The sequence below is a fragment of the Dryobates pubescens genome, chromosome 8, assembly GCF_014839835.1.
Source record: "Dryobates pubescens isolate bDryPub1 chromosome 8, bDryPub1.pri, whole genome shotgun sequence".
Taxonomy (NCBI): domain Eukaryota; kingdom Metazoa; phylum Chordata; class Aves; order Piciformes; family Picidae; genus Dryobates; species Dryobates pubescens.
In genome coordinates this window covers 38,894,868-38,921,976 of record NC_071619.1, presented here as the reverse complement: position 1 = coordinate 38,921,976, position 27,109 = coordinate 38,894,868, and the positions used below count along the sequence as shown (strand labels likewise).

Here is a 27,109-nt window from a genome sequence, read left to right as displayed (position 1 = left end):
AAATACCTTCTATTTTTGTGAAGCCCCAGTAGGACAGGCTGTGCCTTGGTTCTCTGTATCAGTGAAGCCTGTCTGTTTGCAAGCCCTGCCTGTGTATTCCCATCTTCAACTCCCTCCCTCTTGCTCGCTCCCTCTCTCTCAGATGATGTGGAGTGCCAGCAAGTCCCTCAGTGGTGTCATATCTGTCCTTTTTATTCATTGCAGGGTTTATTTTTAGCCTGAAACAACTGCTTCCTAAAAATGGAGTTCCTAATGACACAGGAGCTGGACACAGCTATGTAAGGTATCCAGGGCTTGGCCTGACAGCTTCTCCTGTCTGTCTCTTTGTTGTGAGCCCAGGACAGCAAGTTTGCTGCTCCCCACCAGCCTTCCAGCGTTTGGGCTGATCACTAGGAAGGCAGCAGAAAGGGAACCTCGGTTTGAACTTCACCTGGAGTCTTTGTTCTCCCCCTTTTCCCAAATTAAGAAGGAGAGGGACATTTACCTGCCCTCTGCTGCACTCCAAGGGCTCCCCTATGAAGGTGATTTGCTGGATCCTGGCAGGTTTTTACCTGCTTTTCTGCTGCAAAGCAGAAGAGGGACTGAACTTCCCCACTTACGATGGGAAAGACCGAGTGATTGACCTGAATGAGAAGAATTACAAGCAGGCCCTGAAGAAGTATGACATGCTCTGCCTGCTCTTCCATGAGCCCGTGGGCTCTGACAAGGTCTCCCAGAAGCAGTTCCAGATGACAGAGATGGTCCTGGAGGTAAGCACTGCTTCACGTCCTGGCCGGGGTCAGTACCACAGGAGGGATGCTTGGAGATGTGGAGAGGAGATGTGGGAGAGGACACTCGGAGGGTCTTGTGCAGGGCAGTGTTGAGTGCCTAAAGGTTTAGTGGGTTTTATTTTTACTTGGATTTAACTTAGCTGCTGAGTTCTGCAAAGCCTAAGAAAAAGACTCTTTTGTGCCCTTTGAGTTGTGTGCTGAGAAACTGTCTTTCTGGCTTGTGTGTCAGAAACCCAGGCGATAGCCAGCAACCTTGCGGACCTTTTCAACGTGAACTCAGCTGAGCTTTCCCAAAGCTCAGCACTAGAAATGTTTAGATCCTTTCTTATCCCATGCAAGCCAGTATTCCCCCCTTGTATTCTGGATTCAGTCCCTTTTTTTTTTTGATCCCACTGGGAATAATCAGCCAAGGAGCCTTAACAGACTGTGCTGCAAATGGGCGCCCCAGCTGCCCACCTCAAAAGCTCCCTGTTGGGGCAGCATTCAATCCCTTTTTTGTTCTCCTGGCACTTGGCTGCCTGCTTGGAACCAGCCTGCAGCCCCTTGTTAAGGCAACCATTCACTTCTGTGCTGAAATGACAACGCCACCACCACCACCACACACACACACACAAAATGTTGTTAATTATTTGGTGAAAGAATGATTCATTAATCTTCAGAGAAATAATTCACTGTAAGAATCGCGGAGTAGATTCGTAGCATTCTTGAGCGTCGCGGTAATCGAGGCGATCACTGAGCTGGAAGCTTGGATCGTTAGGTGTTTTTTTTTTCCCCCCTTCCAGGAGCTTAGAAAAGCTCCCTACCACCCTGCCCCTGTACACTGCACTGGTTAGGCCACACCTTGAGTCCTGTGTCCAGTTCTGGGCCCCTCAGTTTAGGAAGGAGGTTGACTTGCTGGAACGAGTCCAGAGAAGAGCAACAAAGTTGGTGAGGGGTTTGGAACATAAGCCCTACGAGGAGAGGCTGAGGGAGCTGGGGTTGCTTAGCCTGGAGGAGACTCAGGGGTGACCTTATTACTCTCTACAACTACCTGAAGGGAGGTTGTAGACAGACGGATGTTAGCCTCTTCTCCCAGGTGGCCAGTACCAGAACAAGAGGACACAGTCTCAGGCTGTGCCAGGGGAGGTTCAGGCTAGATGTTAGGAAAAAGTTCTATACAGAAAGAGTGATTGCACATTGGAATGTGCTGCCTGGGGAGGTGGTGGAGTCGCCATCACTGGAGGTTTTCAGGAGAAGACTTGATGGGGTGCTTGGTGCCGTGGGTTAGTTGTTTGGGCGGTGTTGGATTGGTTGATGGGTTGGACACGATGATCTTGAAGGTCTCTTCCAACCTGGTTTATTCTATGTATTCTATGTAAAAGACACATTTGGGAAGAAAGTGAGAATTGCAGAAGAGGCACATAAACGTTATTTATCAGACCCGGAGAGCAAATGCTTTACACCTCTAGGAGTAGAGCAAATGTGAATTAGAAGCTACAGTTGCTGAGAGCTAGAGCCTGAAACAGTCTGCTATCAAGTTCAGAGCACACCTTGAGTACTGTGTCCAGTTCTGGGCCCCTCAATTCAAGAAGGACATTGAGACTCTTGAATGTGTCCAGAGAAGGGCAATGAGGCTGGGGAGAGGCCTTGAGCACAGCCCTGTGAGGAGAGGCTGAGGGAGCTGGGCTTGCTTAGCCTGGAGAAGAGGAGGCTCAGGGGAGACCTTATTGCTCTCTACAACTACCTGAAGGGATGTTGTAGACAGGTGGGGGTTGGTCTCTTCTCCCAGGCAACCAGCACCAGAACAAGAGGACACAGTCTCAAGCTGTGCCAGGGGAGGTTTAGGCTGGAGGTGAGGAGAAAGTTCTTCACAGAGAGCTAGTTAGCCATTGGAATGTGCTGCCCAGGGAGGTGGTGGAGTCACCATCCCTGGAGGTGTTCAAATAGGGATTGGACATGGCACTTGGTGCTATGGTTTAGTTGGTCATGAGGTGTTGGGTGACAGGTTGGACTTGAGATCTTTTCCAACCTCATTGATTCTATGATTCTATGACCTCCTCAGTAAGCCTGGCAACAAGGAAGATTCAAAAACTAACCAGATTTTACTCACCTGTCAGGAAGCAGTTCCTAGATCCAGGTGAGCAATAAAATAACAATTGATAAAGGGAAAAAAAGAGAAGAGAAAGAATAGGACTGAAACTCCTGTTAGAATGTGTAAGTTTGGAAGCATAAGTGCATTTCCACTTAATAGGAGAGTTATTTTATGCTGAATAGATGGCAAGTGATTGCTAAAGATGTATTCATAGAGATCTGCCAGAAGCAGGTATCTGTTGTGCACTATCAGTTTTAGTCCCCACGACATCTATACCCACACTAACAACCAGCCATTTTCAAGGGTGTGATGGCTACAACACCATCTGGCTCAAAGCTTTTATTCTGCAGGGTTAGGACTCCACTGATTTGGTTTCTAATTGCCTTTCTGCCATGGACTTCTTATGTGACCTTGGGGAAGAGATTGAGGATTAGATGTGCAGCAGACTTTCCACAGTGGTAGTGCTCCAGTCCTCCCATGCTCAGATACTGGCTAACTGTGCCATGCAACAGCTGGCACCTGTGGCTTTGACCTCAACGTTTCCCAAGCACTTGCAATGCTGATTCAGTGCATGTTTCAACGTTTCACAGCCTTCCCCACCCCCAAGCTGGGAACTGCAGGAGCAGCAATTCGACAGCTCAAGCGCCAGAGTAATCTGCAGACTGAGCACTCCTTTTGCCTCTGTCACCTGGGGGAAGCAGGCAGGGAGAGGGTCTCCGAAGGCAACAAAGAAGATAGGACTTGTCTTTTCCTGCATAAGACACAGCCCAGGAAGGTGCTGGTGCTCCCCAAATTTGTACTAGCTCAAGCATGGGAGCACTTGTGAAAGGAGTGGAAAGCCAGGTTGTAATCTGCTCCCTCTTGTGACAGCCTTCATCACACTTACCTCAAACCATTATGTGTTGTGTCATGGGGAAATCACTCTTGATCTCCTCTGCCAGATGCCAGCTCCAACTGTGGGACTTTGTGGCATGTTCACCAGAACAGAGAGAGGGAAAGAAACATCTGCAGTGGCTCCATGACTGTGCTGTGGAGCCATTAACACCAGGAAGATGACCTGCCTGGGTCAGTCTCCCTGGAGGCAGTCAGGAGCTGAACCCAGCTCCCTCTTAATGTCAGCAAGCAGTTGGAGTACTGAGCTGCTAGGTAGGCATGGGAGCAGTGGAAGGGCCACTCCTCCCACCCAAAGCTGGGAAACATTCAGTCAGGAAGGCTTATGTATCTAATTTCACTAGAGGGTTCAGGGCTCTGAGTGCTAAAGGTTCTTTGTGCCTGAAATAAGGTACCCAAGAGAGAAACATTCCTTGGTCTTCTCTGCAGGCCAGCTGGGGATTTCCCAGCTAAGGTTGCTGCCTATGGTAAGATGCCTTTCTGGAACATCTCACATTTTTCCATCTTACTGCACTGAAAATTTTCCTACTGACTTACAACATGAAATGTTGCTTCCACAGCCTGGGAAACATCATAGAATCATAGAATCAATAAGGTTGGAAAAGACCTCAGAGATCATCAAGTCCAACCTGTCACCCAGCACCTCATGACTAACTAAACCATGGCACCAAGTGCCACATCCAATCCCCTCTTGAACACCTCCAGCATGTCCTTAGCCTCCCATCCATAAAATGGCACTAGTCTCCATCACTACTGCTAACAGGGAACCTTCATCCCAAACACAGACAGGTGTGGAACTAAGCAAAGATCTGAGCTGGGTGGTTAAGAGTTGTGTCCTGCTTCCTGATGAGACTACATGTATAGATGGGTTTAATGCATGCTAAGTCCAGAAGAAAAACAAATTCTCTGCCAGTTCTGTTTCTCCCACATGTATCTCTCTAATTCTAAGGAGCAGTAGAAGTATCTTAGACACTAAAAAGAAAAGAAAAGAATACGAGAGATACAGTGCCCAGGTTCCTGCAAATTTGCTAGGAGAAACTGCCAGACGTGCCCAGCTAGATGATCTGGCATGCTGCTGAAGCAAAGAGAAGTTCCAGCAGTGCCAACAAGTTCCTTGACTACAGATAGAATCATAGAATCAATAAGGTTGGAAAAGATCTCAAAGATCATCAAGTCCAACCTGTCACCCAACACCTCAGGACTACTAGACCGTGGCACCAAGTGCCACATCCAATCCCTTTTTGAACACCTTCAGGGATGGTGACTCCACCACCTCCCTGGGCAGCACATTCCAATGGCTAACAACTCTCTTTGTGAAGAACTTTCTCTTCACCTCCAGCCTAAACTTCCCCTGGCACAGCTTGAGACTGTGTCCTCTTGTTCTGGTGCTGGTTGCCTGGGAGAAGAGATCAACCCCCACCTGGCTACAGCCTCCCTTCAGGTAGTTGTAGAGAGCTATTGCTCTCCCCTAAGCTTCCTCTTCTCCAAGGCTAAACACCCCCAGCTCCCTCAGATGAAGCCACCACTTGGGGCTTCATTGCAGGGAAAAGATCCTCAGCTACAAAGCACCTGAGAAGGGCAAGATGGGTGTAGACAAACACTCCACAAACCAAGAAATAGATCATCCCTTCACCACAAGCATATGTAGCTCATGGTCAGTAATAAGCTCTGACTGGGGCTTCTCCCATGACTGAGGAGCCCATGAGGCTCTACCTACCTGAGTCTTCTGGTGTCTAACAGGGGTTGAGCTCATGTTGGTGACATTTCTTTCCTTCATAGAATCAATAAGGTTGGAAAAGACCTCAAAGATCATCAAGTCCAACCTGTCACCCAACACCTCATGACTGCTAAACCATGGCACCAAGTGCCACGTCCAATCCCCTCTTGAACACCTCCAGGGACAGTGACTCCACCACCTCCCTGGGTAGCACATTCCAATGGCTAACAACTCTCTCTGTGAAGAACTTCAGAGTACTTCAATCTCTTCCCTCCTAAGTTTGTGGAAAATTTGGCTGAAAAAGGCCAATAACTTAGGTGAGGGCCGATGACAGGACCGAGATGGGCGAGAACAGAATCACCTGGGTCTCAGATCCTTAGGAAACCAAACCAAAACCCTGACAGCGCACCAGTAAAGTTAAAGACTTTAGCAGACTAGAACTATAAACAGCAAACTGAGTATAAAGTGATATAGAAAAAAATTCCTCCCCATGACAAAAGCCCAGCTTGCAGCACTGCCTGACGCTGTCAAAGCACACCAGCCATCAGTCATCAGAAAAGGGATGCCATCACTAAGCTGACATTATAATGCAACAGCATGTGGGGGCTTCAGCTCTCTGCACTCAGGCATACTGGGAGCTGTGACTAGATTCATAGAGTCCTAGAGCCATTTCCTTTGGGAAAGACCTTTAAGATTGTCGAGTCCAACCAGTATCTAACTCTGCCACATCTGGCGCTAAACCTTGTTAAGATCTCATTGCTGTCTACAACTACCTGAAGAGAGGTTGTAGCCTGGTGGGGGTTGGTCTCTTCTCCCAGGCTACCAGCACCAGAACAGTCTCAAGCTGTGCCAGGGGAGGTTTGGGCTGGATGTTAGGAAGAAGTTCTTCATAGCAAGAGTTATTGGCCATTGGAATGTGCTGCAGGGATGGTGGAGTCACCATCCCTGGAGGTGTTTAGGAAGAGACTGGATGGGGTGCTTGGTGCCATGGTTTAGTTGATTAGATGGTGTTGGGTGATAGGTTGGACTCAATGATCTCAAAGGTCTTTTCCAACCTGGTTAATTCTGTATTCTATTCTGTAAACCATGTCTCTGAGCACTACATCTCTGTGTCTTCGAAACACTTCCCAGACCTTCTTCCCTCTCCCTCTCATCTCTGAATCTCCTAAATATTGGGATAGTTTTGCTTTCCAGTGGGGCCAGCTCTTGTTTCTAGGAATCATGTAACAAGGATAATGAGAAGTGGGATTAAAGGCTTTCCTTTTGCACTTGAGAAGCTCTCTCCGTCAGCTGAGGTTGTGTCGTTACTTCCCTGCTGAATGTCACTCAGTCCAGGCTCTGCTGTCATTCTTCCCTGGTTATCAATGTGCATGTGTAAACATTCTTTATAAATAAAAAGAGGTTTGTTAAGGTCATGCCCCTCAGTGCAACAGTGCCCCTGGGATAAAAATTCACAGACAACTACCCTTCTCTGATTAAAGGAAAGAGAAGAGTGACACAGTACTCTCCTTTCCAGATGAGGCCAAGGATGGCCCTGGTCTCTAGCAATAAATTGCAGAACAAAGTGAAACTCCTTAATGTATATGGCCAATTCTGTAACACAAGGGAAAATTTATCCCACATACTTGGGAATATAAAACTAGGAGATTACCTTGCATGAGATCCTCCTGTGTGCAAACAGAACCAGTAGTGTGAGAGGGAGAGATAGATTGTGAATCCAGTAAAAGGCCAAGGCTAAACTGTAAGGTCTACTTCCCTTGAGAGCAAGGATTTAGTTTCAAGTATTGAAAACAGAATAGAATAGAGTAGAGGAGAGTAGAGTAGAGAGAGTAGAGTAGAGTAGAGTAGAGTAGAGTAGAGTAGAGTAGAGTAGAGTAGAATAGAATAGACCAGACCAGACCAGACCAGACCAGACCAGGTTGGAAGAGACCTTTGAGATCATTGAGTCCAACCTATCACCCAACACCAATTAAACCATGGCACCCCATGGCACCCCATCCAGTCTCTTCCTAAACACCTCCAGTGATGGTGACTCCACCACCTCCCTGGGCAGCACATTCCAATGGCCAGTCTCTCTGTCAGTGAAGAACTTCTTCCTACCATCCAGCCTAAACCTCCCCTGGTGCAGCTTGAGACTGTGTCCTCTTGTTCTGGTACTGCAGCTTCCAGCTCAAGATGGAAAAAACTAATGCAAAAATCAGTTGGCTTGGGGATGGTTCCACCCAGCTGGTCCCATGAGAGTTCATAGCCATGCAATACATAACAAAAAGTCCTTCTCTGCTTCTGACGCAACACAGACAAAAGATTTATGAGTTTAGGTCTGTGTAGTTTATCCCAGAAATTCATTCTAGTTTCTCCCCTTCTCTAGGCAGGGCATAAATATAAACATAGTGAACATAAATATAGGTATGAATGTAAACCCAAGCTCGTTCTTTAAGCACCCTTTCGTTTGATCCACACACAGAGATTTCAGTCCGGGCATGTTCATGAGACAGTCCCTCAACAGAGTTTCCTGGGGTGGGTAGACACATTGTACAAGACAAGTACAAGACAGTACTGAAGGTATTAGGCCACACCTTGAGTCCTGTGTCCAGTTCTGGGCCCCTCAATTTAAGAAGGACATTGAGACTCTTGAATGTGTCCAGAGAACAGCAATGAGGCTGAGAAAGGCCTCGAGCACAGCCCTGTGAGGAGAGGCTGAGGGAACTGGGATTGTTTAGCCTGGAGAAGAGGGGTTCAGAGGAGACCTTACTGCTCTCTACAACTACCTGAAGGGAGGTTGTAGCCAGGTGGGGGTTGGTCTCTTCTCCCAGGCAACCAGCACCAGAACAAGAGGACACAGTCTCAAGCTGTGCCAGGGGAGGTTTAGGCTGGAGGTGAGGAGAAAGTTCTTCACAGAGAGTTAGTTAGCCATTGGAATGTGCTGCCCAGGGAGGTGGTGGAAACACCATCCCTGGGGGTGTCCAAAAATGGATTGGAGGTGGCACTTGAAGCCATGGTTTAGTTAGTCATGAGGTGTTGGGTGACAGGTTGGACTTTATGATCTCTGAGGTCTTTTCCAACCTTATAGAATAGAATAGAATAGAATAGAATAGAATAGAATAGAATAGAATAGAATAGAATAGAATAGAATAGAATAGAATAGACCAGGTTGGAAGAGACCTTCAGGATCATCACATCCAATCCATCAACCAATCCAACACCACCTAAACAACTAACCCATGGCACCAAGCACCCCATCAAGTCTTCTCCTGAAAACCTCCAATGATGGCGACTCCACCACCTCCCCAGGCAGCACATTCCAATGGGCAATCACACTCTCTGTATAGAACTTCTTCCTAACATCCAACCTAAACCTCCCCTGGTGCAGCTTGAGACTGTGTCCTCTTGTTCTGGTGCTGGCTGCCTGGGAGAAGAGACCAACCCCCACCTGGTACCCCTTCAGGTAGTTGTAGGGAGTGATAAGGTCACCCCTGAGTCTCCTTTTCTCCAGGCTAAGCAATACCAGCTCCCTCAGCCTCTCCTCATAGGGCTTGTGTTCAATTCTATGATTCTCTGATTCTAAGTTGATTGAGTGTCAAAGAAACTGTCTGGTCTCTGGGTCCCTATAGCACAAGCACTCAAGGTGAGAAATGAGGCTCACCTGGCTGGACAGCTGTGTGAAGAAGCCTACAGTGGAAGTGCCTTATTACATACCTGCAATAAAAGAGTGAGTTTTGGTTTCCAAGGCTGCCAAAGCAGTGCCTTCCACTACAGAGAAGTTCATGCAAAAACTAGAAAGGAAGGGCATTGCAGAATCATAGAATTTTTTTGGATGGGAAAAAATCCTTTAAGATCATTGAGTCCAGCTGCCAACCCAACACCACCACAGCCATTACATCATGTCCCAAAGTACCATGTCTACACTTTTTTTTTAACACCTCCAGAGCTGCTGACTTCACCACCTCTTCAGACAATCTATTCTCATGCTTGACCACACTGTGAGTAAAGAAAGTTTTCCTCACATCCTATCTAAAGCTCACCTGGGGCAATTTGAGGCCATTTCTTCTCATCCTATCACTTGATACTAGGGAGAAGAGACCAACACCCACTTCACTACAACCTCCATTCAGGTAGTTGCAGAGATCAAGAAGGTGTTCCTTCAGCCTCCTTTTCTCCAGACTAAACAACCCCAGTTCCCTCTTCTGCTCCTCATGACACCTGTTTTCCAGTGCCTTCACCAGCTTGTTGCCCCCAAAGCACAGAGTTCCTTTCTAGTTTAGAAAGGGAGTGAAGGTAAAGACCATCATGAAGCAGCCTTTACAGCTCCTACCATTTACACTGCTGGGTGCTAAATGACAAGGACAGGGTCTGGGAACAACCAAGCCTCTTTGAGACCAGTTTAGGTTTAGGCTGGATGTTAGGAAGAAGTTCTTCATACAAAGAGAGATTGGCCATTGGAATGTGCTGCCCAGGGAGGTGGTGGAGTCACCATCACTGGAGATGTTTAGGAAGAGACTGGATGGGGTGCTTGGTGCCATGGTTTTGTTGATGAGATGGTGTTGGATGATAGGTTGGACTCAATGATCTCAAAGGTCTTTTCCAACCTGGTTAATTCTATTCTATTCTATTCTATTCTATTCTATTCTATTCTATTCTATTCTATTCTATTCTACTCTACTTTCGATCATCTTCTGTATATGGAAACAGTTCCAAGGATGGCAAGTGCCAGCTTGTCAGGTCAAGATGGGAAAGATTGAAAGTATTGGGTTAATCTGTCAGGAAAGCAGACAATGTAATCACTGGACATGCAGCTGCCAACTGCTTTCTGGCTGGGGTGGAAGAGTGTTGGTGAAGAACTGTTCTAGAAAAACACAAGGCAGAGAGAGCACAAGCACAGGTTGTTCCAGAGCTCAGGTTAAAGGGCTCTTCTGCTCTGCATCCCTTTCATAGAACCATAGACTCATACAATCAGTAAGGGTGGAAAAGACCTCAAAGATTATCAAGTCCAACCTATCACCCAACACCTCATGACCAACTAAACCATGGCACCAAGTGCCACGTCCAATCCCCTCTTGAACACCTTCAGGGATGGTGACTCCACCACCTCCCTGGGCAGCACATTCCAATGGCAAATTACTCTCCCTGGGAAGAACTTTCTCCTCACCTCCAGCCTAAACTTCCCCTGGCACAGCTTGAGACTGTGTCCTCTTGTTCTGGTGCTGGTTGCCTGGGAGAAGAAACCAACCCCCACCTGGCTACAACCTCCCTTCAGGGAGTTGTAGACAGCAAGAAGGTCTCCCCTGAGCCTCCTCTTCTCCAGGCTAAACAAACCCAGCTCCCTCAGCCTCTCCTCATAGGGCTTGTGCTTGAGGCCTCCCCCAGCCTCACTGCCCTTCTCTGGACATGTTCAAGAGTCTCAATATCCTTCTTAAATTGAGGGACACAGTACTCACGGTGTACTAACACCTTGAGCGCTGTCTTGTTCAATGTGTCTACCTACCCCAGGAAACTGTGTCAAGGGACTGTCTCATGAACATGCTGAGACTGAAATCTGTGCTGAGTACAGGGGCACAATGACCTCCCTGCTCCTGCTGGCCACACTATTCCTGATACAGGCCAGGATGCCATTGGCCTTCTTGGCTGCCTGGGCACACTGCTGGCTCATGTTCAGACAGCTGTCAATCAGTACCCCTCCATCCATCTGTTGTAGACAGCCTCTGTAGGTGCCATGAAAGAACTTATGCCACACAGACTCTTTCTGTGCCACTCCTGCCTTCAGAAGTGCCATTGATGAAATGTTGCAAACTCCATCCTCTCAAGTCTTGTCGCCCCTGCAACACCAGGAAGCCAACTGGCTTGGCAAGAAAAGTGCCAGCAAGGGCTGTCAGTGCCTTCCTGCTGGGATGGCTCCTGGGAGGCAGGGTTTCACTCTTGTCTGATGAAGTGCCCTTGCCTCATGCTGAGTGAGTGGCCTCATTCTCTGGACATGTGTGGTGTTTATAGTCATCATTTGATGTTCTCTGCCCCCAGCCTTGGCATTTCTCAGGAGCCTGCCCACAGGCTGGGGCAGCTGTCACTCTGCAAGGCAGACTGGGTGTGGGTGGGCCATGCCACGCTTGCCTGCCATGACCTGACTCCAGAGCTTGACCTTCCTGTGCCCTTCATCTAAACCCAAGCTAATCAAAGCCTGTGACTATCCTTCCTTCATGCTTGAACTTCGTTTGTGGGGAGAATGGAAAGGGGATGTGATAATTCTCTTTAAACACCCAAGAGGCAGAAGAGCTATTTCAGCACAAAGCCTAGGGACAAATGGGCTATGAATAAACCAAGCCTGGAAACTAGGAAGTCCCTGATCACCACAGGATGAAGACCCCAAGGGGGAAACAGCCCGATGAGTTTTAAATGGACAGCAATCAGGTTGTGACAAAGATTGAATGACCCAGTCCTGGGTTTGATGACCAAAGGTGGCATTTTGCAGCCTCTGTCCCTAAATATCAGGCACCCAGGCAAGAATTCCGTGGCCTAGGAAAGAAGTGACTTAACAAGGTCCAAGTTCTCCTGGCTTATTTTCCTTTGCACACTGGGATTTACCTACATACCTGAGACAAAACCTTGCCCAAGGAAATAGAACGAGCAGTGATGATGAAGAACTCGATTCCTGGGGAGGGGTGTGCAGAGCAAACAGTCGCTCCCCCCCTCCCCAGCACCCCAGGAGGGCCAACGTTCCCTCCTAAGCACTGCTGATGGTGCTCATTCCTGCATGCTCTCTGGCACAGCTTAGTGAAGACCAGCTGCTGTACATGACACCTCCTTTTTCCAGGAACTCTGTCCAGCCCTAGCAGGAGGTGGCCTGCTGTCAGCTAGCAGACCTCGGACACCTCCAACCCTGTGCAGAGGAGGTTGCATATTTATAAAGCTTTCCTCAGTTCTTATTTCTCTGTGCTTACTCCTTGGGGGAAAAGGCTTCTTCTTGTCTCAAGGACTCCTCCATTCCTGCAGGCCCCCCACTTGCTGATCCTTCCTGTGGAGCAGAGTTGGGGGCTTCTGGCTCCCACCTGCAGCATCCTGGACTTTCCAAGGTTTCAGAGGTTCTGGTTCACACACACCTGCTCAGAAACTCGAGAAATCTGTCTTGTTACTGGGAGATGGAGGTGTAGGAATGTCATGGACAAGTGAACAGAATAGATATCAAGCTACTTCCCTTCTCCAGCAGCTAATCATAGAATCATAGAATCAATAAGGCTGGAAGAGACCTCAAAGATCATCAAGTCCAACCTGACACTCAACACCTCATGACTACTAAACCATGGCACCAAGTGCCACATCCAATCCCCTCTTGAACACCTCCAGGGACGGTGACTCCACCACCTCCCTGGGCAGCACATTCCAATGGCCAATTACTCCAACTTTCTCCTCACCTCCAGCCTAAACTTCCCCTGGCACAGCTTGAGACTGTGTCCTCTTGTTCTGGTGCTGGTTGCCTGGAAGAAGAGACCAACCCCCTCCTGGCTACAACCTCCCTTCAGGTAGTTGTAGAGAGCAATAAGGTCTCCCCTGAGCCTCCTCTTCTCCAGGCTAAGCAACCCCAGCTCCCTCAGCCTCTCCTCAGGGCTGTGCTCGAGGCCTCTCCCCAGCCTTGTTGCCCTTCTCTGGACATGTTCAAGAGAAAGAAAGAAGCCAGCTTGTGCCCCACATGGGCTTCATGGCAGTGTCTGGCTTTTGCTTTCAAAGCAGGTTCTCTATGGCCAGAAAGACAAGAAGGCAGTGATGGCTTCCCTTTTGTCAGGAGCAGGCTGTAGATTGCACCTCTGGTCTCCGTTTTGACAAAGGAGCAGGGTGATCCCCAGACATCATCCCAGACTCCACAGCCTGGGTCAGCAAATGCACACACACACACACACATACCCTGGGCTGCCCTTGGTGTGCAAGCTGCCCAGCTGAGTTGGCAAAACATCTGTGATGCAATGAAAGTCAGCAGTGGCTGGGAGCAGCAGCAGGTGGTCCCTTCACCCGTGGGTGCTCGGTGGCATGGGCACCAGCCCCGGTTAGCTCACGGCTGGGGAGGCTGCACTTTGGTTTACAGCATGCTAAAATTAGGGCTGCTCAGTGCAGATAAAAATACTGCCCTAGCTATGTGAAACCTTTAGGGAGGCAGCCAAAGAGTACATCGTATGTACTGCCAGGCTGAGTGGCAATTAAAGCCCCAGCGTGGCTTTCTTGGAGTGTTACCTGTGAAAGCTACCTCCGCAGGAGTGACCTTTGGGGTTTCCGTATTTGGGGACTTGCCTTTCAGACTAAGAAGCAGCAATTTCTGGGAGGACAGATTCAGCAATAAATAGCCTCTCCAGGCAGCTCAGGTGGTGGAAAAGGGCAGGAAGGTGAGACAAACGTGCTCTTTCCTGTTCTCTTTTGCCAGCAGGGTGACTTCTCTAGTGGCAGCTGCTCAGCAAGCTTCTGCCCCTTCACTTTGATCACCACTACACTTCAGGACCAGCCTGAATTATGCAAGAACCTGAAATGTTAGTAGTGGGGCATGCAAGGGAATGTTAGAAGTCATAGTATAGCATTAGGAAGGAGACAACCTCCTCTGCTCTCCAGCAAACCGTCCACCAGCTTGAACGGCAGAGAAGCAAACAGTAGCATGAAGGCATGAGTCCTGCATAAAGATCAGAAGGGGTTTTGGGGGAAATACCCTAAATATTTGCCATCTCCTCCTGCATTTTATGAAAATAAACCCCTAACATTTGGGGATATAAAATCATCAGCATCATTATCATCAGCATCATCACATCAACCTGGTTCTGACAGCTTTAAAGGATTTAGGAGAGAAACAGTGGGGAAGATGCTCCCCTATCATCTTCTGTTGCTCTCCTCTCTGAGTTGCTTGAGTTTTGTTCTTCCACCTCTGCCAGCCAGACACACAGAAAGCTCCCCATGCTGAGGAATTTACTCATGATAGCTCTCACAGAGGCCCAAATGTCCCCAGTGCTTTGCCTCCCAGCCTGAGCAGCTGTGGAAGATAAGTGGGTGCTAGGAAAGTGGAAAGAAAGTCCAGGCCAGAAAGCCATAATGTCACTCCACAGTGAAAACTGACCATGACACCCACCCCTCCCACTCTCATTTGTAGCCTTCTCTGTTGGATTTGCTCTGCCATTTAGCAGCAAAACTGCCACCAAGTGCCAGGTTTGCCCCAGTGCTGTCCACAGCTGGAATAGGTGTGCAGTCGGGCAGCCTATTATGAGACAGCTGCTCCATAACCTAGGATTCTAGAATGACCCTGTGAAGCTTTCCAACATCACACCTAGGTTCAGGTAGGTGTGAAGCTGAGATGTCCTGGCTGGGAGTTCTTTCCCTCCATCCCCATTGTTCAGATTGCCTGTAACTGTTGCATCCATCCGAGATGAGGTGATGGTTGCTTACTTGGCAGTACCTCCAGCTTCACTTTGGGCTGGCATCTCTCGCACACCCCAGAGGGCCATGCACTCCCTCATGCTTATACAAATTCAAGTACAGCTATTACCTGAGGGAGGTGGGAGAAAAGAGGAGTGCTCCCAAGCTCACACCTCCTTCTCCCAGTGCTGCACAGGGCATGGCTTGTGGTCCTGTGGCTAGAAAATGTGCATTGTAAAGGCTTTGTGCATGACAGGAAGGCTGCAAAATGTGCCTGGGAAATGAGCTTACAAGTCATTGGGGTTTTTGCTCACACTTTCAGCCAGCTCTGCTTGCCTAAAGCTCCTGCTGTACCTTAGGGACTGCATGACCAGTTAGGTCCAGTTCTTCCAGGGCAGTTTCTCCCTTCCACCTCCCCATGCAGCTGTTGGAGCTAAATTACCCACTATAGAGGCTGACACAAAGGCAAAGGCTTTGGCTGGCCAAGACTTCAAGTGATATGAATTTAAAGGGAGGAGGAGGGGCTGTGTTCTTACATTACAACTGCTTCTGTCCCAAGGTCCTGAGCCAAGAGGATTGTCAAGATTAGAAACTCTATCTGCATTCAAATCCCACTAGCATTATGGAATCAGAAAATACTGTAAGGGGATATATAAATGCTTGATACTGTAATGAGCAGAGGGCAACTAGCCAAACTCCTGTGCCTCTGGCACACTCTGTGTTTTACTACCTTACAGGCTTCAAATATAGGTGTGGGAATACATCCTCACCTAAGCACTGGTCAGACTCACCTGATGCAGGGGAAAGCAGGGAAAGCAATGTTCAGCCTCTGCATAACTTGCACTTGAAAAAGCCACCATGGGTTCTGAGACACTGCAAAGTTCTAGGCACTGCCAAGTGGAAAGAGCTCCCAAGAGCCTCATGTTGCATAAAAATTTGCCCAGTGTGAAACCTCAGTGCTCTACAGATGGGTACAAGCTGTACCCCTCACCAGATTATCTCACCAGCATGAATGTCCCAGCAAAGGAGGTGGACTGCCCACTTGTCTGTCAGCTTCATCCCTGCAGGTGCACACACATGCTGTACACATGCAGTCTCCCATAGACACACACTGTTCACACAGAATCAAGGGCTGGAAGGGACTCCCCTAAGCCTAGTCTGACCCTTCTGCTAATGCAGGTTTGCCTAGATTCAGTTGCACAGGAATATGTCCAGGCAGGTATGGAAAGCCTTCAGTGAAGGAGACTCCACAACCTCTCTGGGCAGCCTGGCCCAGTGCTTTACCACCCTCAAAGGGAAGAAGTTTCTCCTTAAGTTCAGGTGAAACCTCCTGTGTTCTAGCCTGCACCTCCTGCCCTATCACTGGGCACCACTGACAAGAGCCCAGCCCCATCCTCTCAACCTCCACCCTTCAGGTATTTATGAACACTGATAAGATTCACACACACACACACACCCCACACCCCCAAGTCTCTTTTCCAGGCTAAAGAGCCACAGGTCCCTCAGCCTCTCCTTGTAAGAGGATTTGACATCTGTTACACATCTTCTCTTGGGATGAGCCTGCTCAGAGGAGCACCTCCAAACACTCTCTACCCACAGCATATACCCCTTCTAGAGACAGCCTGGCTAGACACAGCGACATGAGCCCTGCCACGCCAGCAGGCACACTTCCAGTGCTACTGTAACCTTTTATGCCTTGAGATCTAATGAAATGCACACTCCCACAGCATCACACACAGAGACTTTCATCCCATCACCCACTCTTTCTGGACACATTTACTCTTTCCCTGCACCCACTCCCCTCTGAAGACAGCCACCTTGCAAATGCTGCGTGCTGGCATACGTTACTCCTGATCAATGCCTTCTCTATTGCAACCATCTCCACTCCCACCCAGCCACTTGTCTGTAGCAGATGTTGTGGCTTTTCTGCACATTTTTGAGCTTCTTCTAATGCCCCAAGACACTCAAACCATCTCCTGTATGCAGGAGTCAAGAACTACTAAGTTTAAACTGCCTTAACATCAGGATGTGGCCAACCTACTTTTAGGTGATTAGCTAGTGGCTTGATGATCTTAGCTGGTGGCTTGATGATCTTTGAGGTCTCTTCCAACCTTATTGATTCTATGATTCTATGATTCTAGTTGGAGTATGGATTGGACATGACTGAACTGTCTTCTTCCCTTGAGCTTTCTGTGTTTTACCTCTGGTTACAGTGCAGCCAGAGCCTCAAATACTGTCCCTAAGGAACCTCTTGCTTGTCTCACAGCTGCCAACAAGAGGGAACAGGCTGACAACGTCCTCAAAAGCTGGTGATCCTACAGGCTCCATCCATTTGTCTATTAAAGGCAGATCCCTACAATGGGGAACAGAGAACAGCTTCTCTCCTCACTGCCCACTTGCAGATGTCTAGGAAACTCACAGGAGGTATCCATCCCTCCTTGCATTATTGGGTACCAGCTGCTCTCAGGTGCTCTAACATGGACACTTACAACCTGAACCAGGAGATGGGATGCCAGATTGGTGGCAGACCAGTGATCAATTGCCTTTTCAATTGATAGAATAGAATAGAGTGGAATAGAACAGAATAGAGTGGAATAGAATAGAATAGACTTAACCAGGTTGGAAAAGACCTTCAAGATCATCAAGTCCAATCTATCACCCAACACCATCTTATCAACAAAACCTGTGCAAACACAGACCAGGGCTGTGCCCCATTCAGGTGATATCCACTGTAAGCCCATGCCCTGAACATGCAGCCTCACCTTTATTTCAAAGCACTGGTAGGGAGCAAGGAAAGAGCAGTGAGTCCCTCTTGCTTGCATGACACAAGCACCTCCTTGGCCTCACAAGCTGGCATTTCCCAATAGAGACAACAGCCTAGGTAGCCAAGGGGGGATCAAGGTCATGGTGCTATTGTGGAGGTTGGTGGAGAATAAGGCCTTTTGGAGGGCTTTGGTACATTTCTGGGATGCACCCACTGTGGGTGGAAGGGAGAAGACAGCCATGGTCTCCATCACTCCCCTTTGCCCAAGCCAGTTCTCTGAGCCTTTATCACCAGGGTGGCTGCCTCTCATAGAATCAATAAGGTTGGAAAAGACCTCAGAGATCATCAAATCCAACCTGTCACCCAGCACCTCATGACTACTAAACCATGGCTCCAAGTGCCACGTCCAATCCCTTTTTTAACACCTCCAGGGATGGTGACTCCACCACCTCCCTGGGCAGCACATTCCAATGGCTAACAACTCTCTCTGGGAAGAACTTTCTCCTCACCTCCAGCCTCAACTTCCCCTGGTGCATCACTCAGGATTTCAAGGAAGGCTTGGATGCTACCAGCATGGGGAGCTGGTCAGACCCATGACACCCTGGTGTGCAGGCAAGGGGGCTGCCCCACGCTTTTGCTCCCCAGTGTCTTTAATTGCCACTCACTCTTGCAGCAGCCGGGCACAGGCAGAGGTTATTTATAGCAGGGGAGACAAGGGGCCGCACATCCGTGGGGGCAGTGTCACTGGGTGACATTTGAACTGGCTTTGAGGCTGGGGGTGGGTGCCCAAATGGGCCCTGAGGGAGGGTGTTCCTCATAAATCATCCCTCCATCTTTCTGCCACAGCTTTTCTTCTGCCTCCCTCCAGCCTCCCATATCTGAGCGCAGGCAGCTGTGTCCTAATAGGGACATTCCTGTCTCTGAGGCCCCCAGTTCCTTGTCCCCATTACTCCTCTCCCTTCTAGCAGGGCTGGGAGGAGGGACAGCTAGGTTGGTCTCTTCTCCCAGGCAACCAGCACCAGAACAAGAGGACACAGTCTCAAGCTGCACCAGGGGAGGTTTAGGCTGGAGGTGAGGAGAAAGTTCACCAAGTGAGTCGTTCATCATTGAAATGTGCTGCCCAGGGAGGTGGTGGAGTCACCATCCCTGGAGGAGTTCAAGAGGAGATTGGACGTGGCACTTGGTGCCATGGTCTAGTCATGAGGTCTGTGGAGACAGGTTGGACTCGATGATCCTCGAGGTCTCTTCCAACCTCAGTGATACCGTGATACTGTGAAACCATCAGCATCAGAGGCATTCGTGGAGCACAGAAGGAGAGGGAGGAGGAGGGGGCTCTTACAGCTGGTTGTTGACCTCAGAGCATCACTACTACCTTGTAGGGTCTCTGTCATGCTTGTGGTGGGGCTTAGTCAGTCACCTGGTGGGTAAAGGGGCTTATTTCCCGGGGTCACTGCATCTCTGTGGAGCCCATCTGGAATTCACAGGGTCTCACCCGGGGCCGCTCCCTCCACGGGACACTTGCAGAGCGTCTCTCCTTTCCTCACAGATCTATTTTCACAAAACAGGCAGAAACTGGATATCTGCAAGAGGCCCCTTCATCAAGCATGGGGGGACCGGCGGGCAGTGGCTCCCTGGAGCTTCAGGAGGCAACACGAGCAGGAGGCAAACACGAGCATAGCTGGGACGAGGCTCGTTCCTTAGGGAAAGAGATGGAACCAGGAACAGGGGGGTGACTGAAGCCTGAACATGTGACATGGCTCAAAGCATTTTGTAAGAGAGGGGACTGCTTCTTCAAAGCCAGCAGACTGCTTTATTTCCCCAGGTGCCTGCTCTGGCCATCCCAACACATGTGTGAAGGAACCGTCCTGCATCCCCTCCGGTTTCCAGCCACTGCTGCCTGGCACCAAGCACTTCCAGAGGTCAAATGTCCATGGTGCCCACACACCACACTCCCCTCCCACTCAGAAAGTCAGGTTTTGGGTTGTGTTGGTGGCACAGATCTCTCTCCCAGCTCTGCCCCCTGCTTTGGTGTCCCCAGCTTGGTCAGGAGCCATCCCCCAGTGCCAAAGTGTCAAGCAGCAGTTAACAGCTCGTGGTATCGCCAGCGAACTCAGTGCTGGGACATAGTGGGAAGAAACTCAACCCTTGTGACCTCTGGGCAGTGTTATCTCAGTGGGAAGGCAGCATGTGATGCATCCCAGTCATTGGTGCTGTTTGAAAGCAGAATATGGGTCACTTGTGTCTGTCATGCCATGCTAGCAGTGCACAATGCCCTTTAGATACCCTCTGGTGTAAATGCCGCTAATGCTGGCTTCTCTTCTTCCTTCCACAGCTGGCAGCTCAGGTCCTGGAGCCCAGGAGCATTGGTTTTGGGATGGTGGACTCCAAAAAGGATGCCAAACTTGCCAAAAAGTTAGGTGAGTCCCATGTGTGATGTCTCTGGAATAGCTTGGAGAGAGAACAGAAGGATGCCCAATAGCCAACCCCACAGAGGGCAGGCAAATCCTTGTCATGAGGATGATAGTGGCAACTGCACACTGACCACTTACCCACCCAAACACAGGGGTAAGGATGAAAGGAATGAGCTGAGACCCTTTCACTGAAAAGCTTCCTGGCTGAGGGTGCCAAAACAAAGCTATACAGCTGAAAAAAGAAAGCAGATTCATGTCGTAGTGATGACAGAGTGGAAGCTCACAGCTTGCTGAGCAGGTGCCATGGAGTAACTCCATGCTCTTCCTGCACACACACAGGTCTGACACAGCAGCACAGAACCATAATCTACAGGCTGATCACACAGGACCCCAAATGTCACCAGCCTCAAGGCAGAGTGACCCCTGGCCCTGCATCCAGTTCTGGAGCCCCTATTACAGGAAGGATCTGGAGGTGCTGGAGTGTGTCCAGAGAAAGACCATAAGGATGATCAGAGGGCTGCTCCACCTCTCCTATGGGAACAGACTGAGAGAATTGGGGCTGTTCAGTCTGGACAAGAGAAGGCTCTGAGGAGACCTTCTTGTGGCCCCCCAGTATCTGAAGGGGCCTACAAGAAAGCTGGGGAGGGACTTTTTAGGGTGTCAGGGAGTGATAGGACTGGGGGGAATGGGAAAACTAGAAATGGGTAGATTCAGGTTGGATGTTAGAAAGAAGTTCTTCACCATGAGGGTAGTGTGACACTGGAACAGGTTGCCCAGGGAGGTGGTAGAAACCTCATCCTTGGGGATTTTTAAGGCCAGGCTGGATGTGGCTGTGAGCAACCTGATCTAGTGTGAGGTGTCCCTGCCCATGACAACGGGGTTGGAACTAAATGACCCTTAAGGTCCCTTCCAAACCTAACAATTCTATGATTCTATAGTGGGGAAGCTACCAGCCTTGCAGTTGTTTGGTATCCAGGCACCAATCCTTCTGTCTTGTTCTCCAAAGCAGAAGGGGAAACTTGCTATAAAGGTGAGAGGCTGCTTGCATTGTCTCCCTCTGGGAACAGCTGTCTTCCAGGGGCTAGAAATGCCCTCACATTTTAGCCCAAAGAGCCATATGGAAATACTATGGCATATAAACACAACACTTTGAAGCCTCCACTGAGATGCTGTGGCACCCAGTTCTCAATCCAGTGATCTACCATTAAAATCTGCCACCTGTGACATCTCTAACATAGGTTTCTAACCCTTTTGTCAAGCCTAGTTGAACCTCAGAGACTTTGGAGCTCACTTTGGCTTTCAGGTCATAGAATCATAGAATCAGTCAGGGTTGGAAGGGACCACAAGGATCATCTGGTTCCAACCCCCCTGCCATGGGCAGGGACACCCCACACTAGATCAGGCTGGCCATAGCCTCATCCAGCCTGCTCTTAAACACCTCCAGGGATGGGGCCTCAACCACCTTCCTGGACAGCCCATTCCAGGGCTTCACCACTCTCATGGGGAAGAACTTCTTCCTCACTGTTTGTGTTCACATAGTCAAGCCTTCTTTGGGCAGAGAGCACAACCTGCACCAAAACCCATTTTCCCTCCAGTGACAGGTTGCTAAAATGTGGAATGTCAGTCAGAGCCCACTATTATTTACTGCAAGATAGACAGCCAAGCTAAACCAAGTTCCTGGTGCAGAATTTTTCCAGCTCAGGCCAAACTGTGACCTGAATGAAAAGTTCAACAGTTGGGAAGAAAATAGCACAAGTTCTGGCCAAGCTCTGTCCCTCATGCTTTGGATCATACAATCCCAGAGTTGTTTCAGTTGGAAAAGATCTCTAAGATTGTTGAGTCCAACTGGTATCTGACTCTACTAAGTCTGGTGTTAAATCACATCACTCAGCACCACATCTCTTCATCTTTGAAACACCTCCAGGAACAGGGATTCAATCCCCTCCCTGGGGAGTCCATTCCAGGGTCTGAGAACCATTTCAGTGAAGACTTTTCATCTAATGTCCAACCTAAACCTCCCTTGGTGCAACTGAGAAGGTTTCCTCTCATCCCATTGCTTGTTACTAGAGAGAAGAGGCTGACCCCCTCCTCACTCCAACTTCCTTTCAGGTAGCTGTAGAGAGCCAGAGGGTCTCTCCCCAGCCTACTTCTCTCCAGACTAAGGAAGCCCAGTTCCCTCAGCCACTCCTCACAAGACCTGTTCTCCAGACCCATCACAGGATATGCTGATCTCCTCTGGATGTGCTCTGGCACCTCGATGCCTTTTGTGCAGTGAGGCTCCAAAACTGAACACAGCACTCAGGATGGAGCCTCACCAGTGTACAGGGCAACAACCACTGCCCTGCTCCTGCTGGTCACAATATTCTTGATACAGGCCAGGATGCTGTTGGCCTTCTTGGCCATCTGGGCACACACTGGCTCATGTGCAGCCTCCTGTTGATCAACACCCCTAGATCTTCTCTGCTGGGCAGCTTTCCAGCCACTCAGACCCAAGCCTGGAGTGTTCATGGGGTTGTTGTGACCCAAGTGCAAGTCCCAGCCTTGTTGAATTTCATGCAGCTCAGCTCAGTCCATCAATCCAGCCTGTCCAGGTCCCTCTGTAAAGCCTTCTGATCCTCAGGCAGATCAACACAACCCACCCAGGTTAGTGTCATCTGCAAACTTACAGAGGGTGCACTCAATCCCCTTGTCCAGATCATTGATAAAGATACTAAAGAGAACTGTTCCCAACACTGAGCCCTGGAGAACACCACTTGTGACTGGTCACCAGCTGGATTTGATCCTGGCCATCCAGAGAGGTTTTTACGCAGTGTGGCATCCACCCATCCAAGCCAGGAGCAGCCAGTTTCTCCAGGAGGATGCTGTGGGACATGGTGTCAAAGGGCTTTACAAAGTCCACAGCCTTTCCCTCATCTATTAAGGGGGTCATCTTGTTGTAGAAGGAGATGAGGTTCATGAAGGAGGATCTGCCCCTCACCTGCACAGGCTGTGTAATAGCACTCAAGATGATCTGCTCCGTGACCTTCCCCAACACTGATCTCTGACTTACAGGCCTGCAGTTCCCCAATTCCTCCTTCCAGCCCTTCTTGTAGAAGGGTGTCATCTCAAACAGCTGTCAGGAAATTGCTCAGGTTGTTTCCAACTAGACCAACACAGTGAACTGGAACCTGCATTCTCCCAGGAGGTGTTGCTAGAAGAATAAGCAAGATACCCTGCAGTAAAAATGCTCCAAGTGACATGTAGACATTATGTTTCTTGTCTCCTTCTTTCAGGTTTGGTTGAAGAGGGGAGTCTCTACGTCTTTAAGGATGAGAGGTTGATTGAATTTGATGGGGAACTGGCCACAGATGTCTTGGTGGAATTCCTGCTGGATGTAAGCACAGATAAGCTCAAAGCTAGCTAAAGCCTCCCAGAAAAGGCCTTGCAAATGCTCCCTCTGCTAAGAACCACAGGGTTTATCTCTATTTGAAATTCCGTCCCTGTTTGTTACACCCTGGTAAGGATGACATTTTCCAGCTTCCCAATTACTTATCTGACCACAGGTTCCTGGGAAAGCTGGTGTATTTACATGCCACCAGCCACTTACATCTTAAAGACAGAAGCACAGAAACATGCAGGTTGGAAGAGACCTTCAGGATCACCCAGTCCAACTGATAACCCTGCTCTACAAGGTTCACCCCTAAACCATATCCCCAAGCACTGCATCCAAATCACCTTTAAACACATCCAGGGTGGGTAACTCAACCACCTCCCTGGGCAGCACATTCCAGTGCCTGACCACTCTTTCAGTGAAAATTCTTTTCCTAGTGTCCAGTCTACACCTACCCAGTCACAGCTTGAAGCTTTCCCTCTCATTACAGTCTCACAGTATCACACTATAACTAAGGTTGGAAGAGACCCCAAGGATCATCAAGTCCAACCTGTCCCAACAGACCTCACAACTAGACCATGGCACCAAGTGCCACGTCCAATCTCCCCTTGAACACCTCCAGGGACGGCGACTCCACCACCTCCCTGGGCAGCACATTCCAATGACGAATGACTCGCTCGGTGAAGAACTTTTTCCTCACCTCGAGTCTAAACCTCCCCTGGCACAGCTTGAGACTGTGTCCCCTGTGTGCTGGTTGCCTGGGAGAAGAGACCAACCCCTTCCTGTCTACAACCACCTTTCAGGTAGTTGTAGAGGGCAATGAGGTCACCCCTGAGCCTCCTCTTCTCCAGGCTAAGCAACCCCAGCTCCCTCAGCCTCTCCTCACAGGGCTGTGCTCAAGGCCTCTCCCCAGCCTCGTTGCCCTTCTCTGGACACATTCAAGTGTCTCGATGTCCTTCTTAAACTGAGGGGCCCAGAACTGGACACAGGACTCAAGGTGTGGCCTAACCAATGCAGAGTACAGGGGCACAATGACCTCTCTGCTCCTGCTGGCCACACTATTCCTAATACAGGCCAGGATGCCATTGGCCCTCTTGGCCACCTGGGCACACTGCTGGCTCATGTTTAGGTGGGTGTCAATCAGCACCCCCAGGTCCCTCTCTGTTTGGCAGCTCTCAGCCACTCTGACCCCAGCCTGTAGCTCTGCATGGGGTTGCTGTGGCCAAAGTGCAGCACCTGGCACTTGGACTCGTTAAATGCCATCCCATTGGATTCTGCCCATCTGTCCAGTCGGTCGAGGTCCCTCTGCAAATCACTTCTATCACGTTCTGTCACTTCCTACCTGTGAGAAGAGACCAGCACCAGCCCCTCCACAGCACCCTTTCAGGTAGTTGTAGAGAGCAGTGAGGTCTCCCCTCACCCTCCTGTTTTCCAACCTAAACAGCCCTAGCTCCTTCAGTCACTCTTCATCAGATGTTCTGCTTGCTGTCCTGTTTACAGAGTATTTGGTTGGAGGCAAGAGGCAGTCCCTCATAACTGACTGCTACTTACCCACCTCAGTTAGCAGGCTGGTTGGTGTGCAAACGCTTCGGCATTTGCAAAACCATTCAGTCTTCTTTTTTAAAGAAGTGTTCTTCAAAAATCATAGAATCATAGAATCAACAGGGTTGGAAAAGATCTCAGAGATCATCAAGTCCAACCTGCCACCCAACACCTCCTGACTAACTAAACCATGGCTTCAAGCACCACGTCCAAGCCCTTTTTGAACACCTCCAGGGACAGTGACTCCACCACCTCCCTGGGCAGCACATCCCAATGCCTAACAACTCTCTCTGGGAAGAACTTTCTCCTCATCTTCACCCTAAACTTCCCCTGGTGCAGCTTGAGTCTGTGTCCTCTTGTTCTGGTGCTGGGTGCCTGGGAGAAGAGACCAACCCCCTCCTGGCTACAACCTCCCTTCAGGTAGTTGTAGAGAGCAATGAGGTCTGCCCTGAGCCTCCTCTTCTCCAGGCTAAGCAACCCCAGCTCCCTCAGCTTCTCCTCACAGGGCTGTGCTCCAGACCTCTCCCCAGCCTCATTGCCCTTCTCTGGACACATTCAAGTGTCTCAATGTCCTTCTTAAATTGAGGGTTATTAAGTAAAAAAGAATCCAAGAAGTCTCATTCTCATAGAGCAACTAAAAAGAGCTCAGTTCATTGAAAAAGGCACCTGCTGCAAATTATTTGCCCATTTCTAGGCAAAACCACACAAACAGCATCATCTTCTACTGCCTGTTCAATGAACCTACTGCACTGCACTGCTATGAGTTAGAGAAGATCAAGCTACTAGCTAGGACCCAGTGCTTCTGTGTCACAAAATCACAGAATGGTAGGGGCTGGAAGGGAGGCACTGGAGATCATCTAGTCTAATTCCCCTGCCAGGGCAGGGTCACCTAGAGCAGGCTGCACAGGAACACAGGAAAACCTCCAGAGAAGGAGGTTCATTTTTAGCATGGGCACAACTATGTACTCACCTTTCTGCTGGCTTGCAAAAGCTCCACCAGCACACTGCACTTCTCTTTCTGCCCAGGCAACACCCCAAAAACATGGTCTTTGCTTGGCAGTGAAAACATTTTGCAGCAGCTTGGCTTTCCTTAGAGATGAGTCTCCCTGAATGAGCAGCTGTGTAATAATGGAGAGCAGGGGAGGTAAGGTGAGTGGTAGAGTTTCAAGTGTTTGTTTCCCTCCCAGGGTGGCAGGTTGCCTAAGTGGGCTCCTGCAGTGCAGGAGTACTGGTGGGCAGAGGCATGGCTGGAGAAGAAAAGCAGCTCCCTAGGACCTTAGATCTACAGCAAAGTCTGTGTCTTAGTGCACCAGGTATTGTGGCCAAAACACAGGCAAGTGGCTTCAGGATCAGAAATGGGCATCTGCCCCACCTAGTAGTGCAACAGACAGGGCAGGGCTTTGCTGTGACCCTGGCAGCAGTGGGATCCCCGGGTCCTAAGGCTCAGGCCAGCAGGGAGCTGTATGTGCTGCTGTGGACAGACAGCAGAGATGGCCTCATGCCAGAGCACCAGTCACAAAGGATGCAGTGTAAGGTGCTTTGTGAGGTTTTGTTTGCTCTACTTTGTGGTGTGCCACTGAAAAACCATGTTCTATGAACAAAGGAAGAAAAGAAGGATTCCTGCTTGGGTGTGTTCCACTCCACAGACAAAATACCCAGCAAAGAGGGGAAATAAAACCAAACACCTCTGTGGTGCCTTGGCAGCCTGATCCCATAAACCCAGAGGCTCTCTGCTCCTCTGTAGGCTGTATAGTGGGCTGACTGCTTTTTGTTTGGGTTGTTTTCCAGTGAAACCACACCTGACCCACACCAGTATTGCAGGGCAAAATAATCAGCCCCAGTACCTTCACCAGCAGTGACTAGTTAAGAAAATAGAAAGAAGGACAAACTGAAGAGGCAGATAGCTCTTCCAGCTGTCTCAGCAACACCAACATCCTGACAGGCAGGAAAATTCACATGACTTTCCACTGCTCCAAAACAGTGTTTGGCCACCCTCCAGTGTTTTGGTATTAAGGCTTTCCAAACCCAAGTCCTCTGCAATGACCTCTTGCAGTGAATGACAAGTGAAAATGAAGATATCCATCATGCACAGAAGCTCACGGTCCCTTTCAGTCTGCTTTATCCTTGGTCTTGCTAAAGCCAGCTGCAATTGCTACCCCTTATCTCTCATCACAGCAGGTCCCTCAGCACTCATTTGGGTT

General features: G+C 49.4%; 1 protein-coding gene across 1 annotated transcript in view; it reads left to right on the top strand.

Annotated features, from left to right (window-relative positions):
* The first annotated feature begins 328 nt into the window (after positions 1-328).
* The window catches only part of CASQ2 (calsequestrin 2), a 47,413-nt gene continuing 20,632 nt past the window's right edge, over positions 329-27,109 (top strand). The window contains exons 1-3 of the mRNA XM_054163196.1: positions 329-749; positions 19,918-20,002; positions 23,269-23,369. Coding sequence (XP_054019171.1) covers positions 516-749; positions 19,918-20,002; positions 23,269-23,369 — 420 coding nt within the window. The 5' untranslated portion in view covers positions 329-515. The remainder of the gene's footprint in view (positions 750-19,917; positions 20,003-23,268; positions 23,370-27,109) is intronic.